Source organism: Panthera pardus, unplaced genomic scaffold (genome assembly GCF_024362965.1).
Source record: "Panthera pardus isolate Hobbes unplaced genomic scaffold, ASM2436296v1 HiC_scaffold_22, whole genome shotgun sequence".
Taxonomy (NCBI): Eukaryota; Metazoa; Chordata; class Mammalia; order Carnivora; family Felidae; genus Panthera; species Panthera pardus.
The window spans coordinates 59,564,449-59,570,534 of record NW_026526788.1 but is presented as its reverse complement, the minus strand read 5'-3'; the positions used below and the strand labels follow the sequence as shown (position 1 = coordinate 59,570,534).

The 6,086-nt window shown below is 58.4% G+C and overlaps 1 protein-coding gene across 2 annotated transcripts; it reads left to right on the top strand.

The window, feature by feature from the left end:
• On the top strand, window positions 1-5,878 carry FGF8 (fibroblast growth factor 8). Of its 2 annotated transcripts, none has more exons than XM_019459681.2 (5): window positions 1-69; window positions 175-211; window positions 1,102-1,249; window positions 4,455-4,561; window positions 5,416-5,878. In XM_019459681.2, exons 1-5 carry the CDS (start codon window positions 38-40, stop codon window positions 5,704-5,706), a joined length of 615 nt encoding a protein of 204 aa, XP_019315226.1. In that variant the 5' UTR covers window positions 1-37; the 3' UTR covers window positions 5,707-5,878. The 2 variants fall into 2 exon arrangements, with proteins under 2 accessions (XP_019315226.1, XP_019315224.1); XM_019459679.2 differs by having other exon boundaries at window positions 4-69; window positions 1,069-1,249.
• Window positions 5,879-6,086: the final 208 nt, after the last annotated feature.

Below are 6,086 nucleotides of genomic sequence, written 5' to 3'. Positions count from 1 at the left end.
CCCGCCGGGGCTCTCGGTGCTCCCCGGGCCGCGCGCCATGGGCAGCCCCCGCTCGGCGCTGAGCTGCCTGTGAGTACGGCCGCCGCCCCCGCGTCCCCGCCCGGCCCGCGCCGCCGCGCCCTCTCCGCTCACCCCGCGCCCTCTCTCTCTCCCGCCCGCTTTTGTCTCCCACAGGCTGTTGCACTTGCTGGTTCTCTGCCTCCAAGCCCAGGTAAGGCGCACTGCGCGGCGGCGGGGCCCGGGCGGGCCGGCGGGGGCCGCCGATTGGCAAGTTCGGGCAGGGGCCCTTGGACCGAGCCTGCGGCCAGCGCTGCAGGGCTGGAAGGAACCTTAGAAACCCAGCCCCGAACTTCCCCGAGGAGGGAGCTAGGGAACAGAGAGGGAGCGCCCTGCCTCAGGTCACACAGCTAGTGTGCAGTGAGACTCGAACGCAAGGTTTCGGAGTCCAGCGCCGTCTCCGGTGCATTCTAGCCAGGTTGGGGTGGATGGGGGGAACTCTAGGGCCAGCCACACCTGGCTGCCGAGTAAGGGGGGAGCTGGGGCCCGGGAGCGTTCGTTGTCAGAAGTCCCGGTGACTGCCGCAGGGACTCTTCCGCGGCTCTCTGGGGACACTTGCGGCGGGTCTGGCCGAAAGATCAGGTGCCTAGGCTCTCTGCGCTCTCAACATTTGCTCCGTAAATTTGTCTTTATAAATGTCAGGGGTCGGGCAGCGCTGCCTCCCTACTTACAAGCGCCCTGCTTTTCTAGGAAGGCGGGGTGGGGGGGGGGCGGGGTGAGGGGGGCTGCGCTGGGCAGGGAGCTTGCTTCCCTGTGCGGAGCTGGCCGGGAGTCCCAGGGTGTTTCCCAACAGGTAGGTCCAGATCGTTCCGGGCTCGTCGATGTTAGGCTGAGGCTGCCCGATTTTCCTGGGTGGGGTGTCGTGGCCTGAGCTGGCATGTTGGGGGGATCCCCCAGCCCCTGCCGGCTGCCTGGGGCAGTGGAGGGGCGAGCAGGGCGATGGGGGCCACTTGGGCCCCTGGGCAGAGTAGCATTATAATGGCGTGTTGTGTATTTTTCAATTTCCTAAAGGTAACTGTTCAGTCCTCACCTAATTTTACACAGCATGTGAGGGAGCAGAGCCTGGTGACGGATCAGCTCAGCCGCCGCCTTATCCGGACCTACCAGCTCTACAGCCGCACCAGCGGGAAGCACGTGCAGGTCCTGGCCAACAAGCGCATCAACGCCATGGCAGAGGACGGGGACCCCTTCGGTAAGGCGACCGGCACTGGGCAGGGTAAAGGTAGCTTGTAGAACATACGCCCCCTTTCCCTGGCTGGCCTGCTGTGACTGGACCTGCCAGCCCCATCTGCACCGGCAGGAGGCTTGTAGGCTCCCCAGCTCAGAAGGGAAGGAGTTAAGGCCAAAAAAAAAAAAAAAAAAAAAAAAAAAAGCATCTTGGGGTCAGCTGGAGAAAAGAGGGCCAGCGAAGGGACCTCGGGGAGTACTTGGCCCACAGGTGCCCCTTCCCTGCCCAGCAGATGAATGAATCCAGGAGTCTCCCTTTCCACCTCCCCCATTCACACACCCCTCCCCAGCTGCAGGTGGAGGCAGAGGGTTCAGCGGGAGGGGGCCTCAGGTTTAAGGGAAGCTCTTGAAAGAGGATATGTCGCCAGGGCCCACAAAAGGAGAGAGTTGGGAAAGAGAAGGGAGCAAAATCCCCCCAAAACTTCCAACTTGGAGGGGGTATGCCATGAACCTTTAAATATTTTGATCAGAAGGGCCAATGGCACATGGGGACTAGGCTTGGGAAGGGGCCCTCTCCACTCCACTGACCCAGGAACCCAGGTGGTGGTCAGAGCTGGGCTCCGGGCTGTCCGTGGGGTGGTGAGTCCAGGGAGCTACTGCGGGTCAGAGAGACTGAGGACTGATTGATTTCTAAAACATTCAATATTCCTGCCTTGAAACAAGGCCAATTTCTAGAGTGCTGGATGTACCAAGAGAAAAGCAAGCCCTCTGGGCGGCTGGTGTTGTTTTTAGAGAGCGATTATTGTGAGTTTAAAAACCTTTAAATAATGACCAAGTTAAACAAGCATGAAAGGAGAGGGGAAGACTCTATTAAAATGTAATAAAAAGGTGAGGCATTTTAAGAGCTAAGAAGAAAAATGAAGAATGATATAAAACAGAAAAAGAAGGAGCCTTTTTTCAGATGTGGAGTTTGAAAGGAGTTGCAAGTCTGTAAATGTTAAAAAAGAGGTTCAAGATTGTTCTCTATGAATCTCTGGAGAGACCCCCGCGTCTGGCAGAGCGATTAAAACTCTTCTTACTTTCACCTTTTTTAACATTTCCTGAATACTTTCTCCTCTTCTCGAGCCAGTTTGGGGGATCGAGTATGTCTCACTGCATTTTTTCTGCATCGACGTAGCTGACTTCCCTTCAAAGCTGGAGAAGGAGACATAATTTTCCCGGGATAAATCTGTCACTGGGGTGGAAGAATAGGTTTGAAAATGTTAAGCTTTCCAAAAGCCCGGTCGGGAAAGCCGCTGTAAACTTGCAGCCCCAGCTCCCCAGATCCATCCAGGAAGGGGAGTGGGGGCTCTCCATGGTGGGGGTGGGGGGCGGCCTGCCCGGTGGCCGAGCTCCCCCGCTGCGCTGGCAGGGCCAGCCTGCCGTCCCTTTGTCCCTCTGTCCCTCCGAACTGGCTGCTTGCTTCTCCTCTCAGCTTCCAAGGAAAGGGAACGAATGCTTAGCTCCTCCTGGGTTTGCTCCACTGGAGCCAATGGTCCAGCATCCTTGGGTTTTGGGGACGGAAGAAGAGGCTAAGCGGGCCGTGGGTGAACTTGTCTTCAGACATCAGAAGTCTCATGCCCACTTCTGTCCTTACAAATGTAGGAAGCTTTCCAGGTTCCCTGGTCCCTGCCTGCCAGGCAGGGGTGGGAACTGGAGGGCCCAAGAGCAGAGTGGCTTAGGGTGTATGGCCAGCACAGTATGAGTCTGGGGGAGAATAGCAGAGAGGTCCTAGTTGCTTCCTTATGCGTCCCAGGAAGGAACCGAGGGATTGTTCCAACCCTGTCTGCCCCATTTGGCCAGAGTCCTCTTGCCCCTTCTCCAGCCAGTGTCCTTCCTGGCCCTTAACAGCAGCCACTCCTTGCTCTGGAAGGCAGATCAGGAGAGGGATGAGCAGACCGGCTGGGTCCAAGAGGAGGTGGGTGGGAGGAGAGGTGACAGCTGCATTTCCCTGGCTGACTTGGAGCCAGACTGGGGAGTTGGCCACTGGGTCCCTGCTCTGTGCTTATGTGAAGGGGTGGGGTAGTCACAGGCTGGGCAATGAGGGCTGCCTCACTGACCTTTAGTCAGTTCAGTTTTGAGGACAAAAAAGGTGCTGCCTTGTTAGGGCAGGCTGGGAGGCAGCTCTGGGAGTCCCAGAACTGCCTTCTCAAGCAGGGAAAATTCTGGGCTCCGCAGTAGAGAGGATAGGAGACCCAGCCTCTTCTGTCCTATCCCCAGCAGCTAAGTCAGCCCTCATTCCCTTCTTGGGGACAGCCTCAAAGGGAGGAGTTACGCAAAGAGCAGACAGGGACCAGGACTTCTGTGGCAAGTTGGCTGTCTAAGGGGAGGGGGCAGGGGAAGAAGGCACAGAATTCAGCTCCCTGTCTCAGGGCTTTCCAGACGGAGAGGCAAGCATGCCTGCTTTTCTCCCCTCCTCACCCGCAGTAAGTGTTTGGTCACTGGGGTGAGAAGCCCAGCTGTGATGGAGGTTGAAAGAGAAAAGACTATTTGAGTCATTGATTTCTGGACACTGGGGCTGGGGACAGTGGTGACTGGGAAGCGTGGAGAAGAGCAGAATCCTCCCAGCTGGAGTCTGAGGTTCTGGGAGAGCAGCTGGCTATGTATGGCCGTGTGTGTAGGGAGAGCGGTCATCTTCTCAGCAGAGCAGGGGTGGGGTGAGGGGGTCGTGAAGGCTGTGAGTTAGAACCTGAGGGGCCAGAAACAGGAGTGATGCTTTAATGTTTGGCCTCCCAGCTGATGTCACTGTTGTACCCCCAGAAGTTTGCAGTGATATGTGAGGCATGGACACATAATATTTTGACTTTGAAGGATCCCCCGAGATCTTTGATTAGAGTGGAGCTCTAGTCATGAAGCCTTGACATAAAAGTCAGTATCTGGTTTTAAAAGAGAGTCTTTTCAGTTTGATGGCCCCAAGATCTCTCTGCAGAACCGTTTGTACTCCATGATCTTATCCACCCCCTTATGTAAATCCAAGTGAGGGGCCTGGGGCCCAGAAAGGAGACTTGATCTTTCGCAAAGTTGCACAGCATATTGGCAGCTGGGCTGGGGCCGGAGCCCACATCTTGGGTACCTGCTCTTGGAGCAGTTGCTGGGGGGACGTGACAGGTCTGTGGGTCAGCTGGGGTGACGATGTGGTACAGTGGGGGTCAGGGAGCTTCCAATAACCATCCCCCCACCTTCCCTGACAGCAAAGCTCATTGTGGAGACAGATACCTTTGGCAGCCGGGTTCGAGTCCGAGGAGCTGAGACAGGCCTCTACATCTGCATGAATAAGAAGGGGAAGCTGATTGCCAAGGTGAGGCCCCAGAAGGAAGGGAGGGCCCCCCAAGGCCTGGGGAGTAGCTGGGCTGGCAGAGCCAGATCCCAACAAGGTGGGCAGAGAGACCCAGGGCCACCTTGGGGTTACCTAATGATTGGGGTGGGGGGGAGGTGAGAGAGAAGGAAACTGCTTGAGAGATGAAAAGCTATACAGGCAAAGGAGGAAGAAGGAAGGCTAGGGTAGGGGCTGGCGGGGGGGTTGGTAAATTCCATATATCTTTTTAACAAATCGCCAAATTGCTTTGCTATTATGTCCAATTACATGGTACCAGCATTTGGAATGTTCAGTAAGCCGCAGGCCCAGCCCCTCGGCCTAGCTCTGAAATGGCCCCATTAGTCACGGCTCTTCTCCAGCCTCGAGTTCCCTGCTTCCTGGGCTTCTGGGGATTGGGGCTCCCAGTCTCCCCGCAGGTCTCCCCTCCCCCATGGGGTGGCTGCCCTGGGGCCCCTGGGGTCCTGAGGGGCTGAGGTGGGGGGGCAGCTGGGGAAACTGGTGCCAGCAGCTCGGCCAGACTGGTGGGCAGGAGGCCAGGGCAGGCAGGGTCTGGGCCCCCTCTCTGCCCCTCTGTGTTGGGGCCCAGCCCCTCCGGAGACAACCATGTGTCACTGCTGCCCAGGAGGACAGGAAGTTGCCGGGTGGGCTGCGGCTTGTGAGGGATTAGAGAGCGGGTGCCCGGGCGGGGGTGGGGCTGCAGCTCGTGCCCACCCTGCCATCTGCTGGGGTGCCCACCTGCTGTCTGGGGCCGCCTGCCCTCTGCCTCTGCTGGGGGGGGAGCTCCGGCCAGAGCCCAGTAACGCCACGTCTGCCCCCTCCCCACCCCCCACCTGCAGAGCAACGGCAAGGGCAAGGATTGCGTCTTCACGGAGATCGTGCTGGAGAACAACTACACGGCCCTGCAGAACGCCAAGTACGAAGGCTGGTACATGGCCTTCACCCGCAAGGGCCGGCCGCGCAAGGGCTCCAAGACGCGGCAGCACCAGCGCGAGGTCCACTTCATGAAGCGGCTGCCCCGAGGCCACCACACCACGGAGCAGAGCCTGCGCTTCGAGTTCCTCAACTACCCGCCGTTCACGCGCAGCCTGCGCGGCAGCCAGAGGACTTGGGCCCCCGAGCCCCGGTAGGCGCCGCCGGCCCCTCCCCGCCGCCGCGCGGAGCGGCTCCTCTTGCGCGAGCACAGGGAACCTCCAGCGAGGTCTGCGCTGCTGAAGGCTGGGGAGGAGCTGGGGGAGCCCCGGGTGCTAGCTGTTGATAATTGTTTGCTGTTGGGCTTTTTGTTGTTGTTTTGTTTTGTTTTGTTTTTTAAACAAAAGAGAGGCTCTATTTTTGTATTCCACTTGGCTGTGGTGTCTTGTCTTTTTAACTTTCAGGAAGGCCCGGGCAGCGGCCTAGACTGGGATTCTGGCGGGGGTGCACCCAGAGTGGGGGGGCTTTTCTAGCCCAGCAGAGGTGCTCCTGAACCCCAGCACCTGTAGGACAAGCTGGCCAGGCGGCCAGTGACTCT

What these genes read in the sequence shown, in the direction of transcription:
- FGF8 (XM_019459679.2), top strand. Translation starts at nt 38, where the DNA reads ATGGGCAGCCCCCGCTCGGCGCTGAGCTGCCT. An exon ending in CGCTCGGCGCTGAGCTGCCT is followed by an intron (nt 70 to 174) that starts GTGAGTACGGCC and finishes TGTCTCCCACAG; the next exon opens with GCTGTTGCACTTGCTGGTTC. An exon ending in AGAGGACGGGGACCCCTTCG is followed by an intron (nt 1,250 to 4,454) that starts GTAAGGCGACCG and finishes CTTCCCTGACAG; the next exon opens with CAAAGCTCATTGTGGAGACA.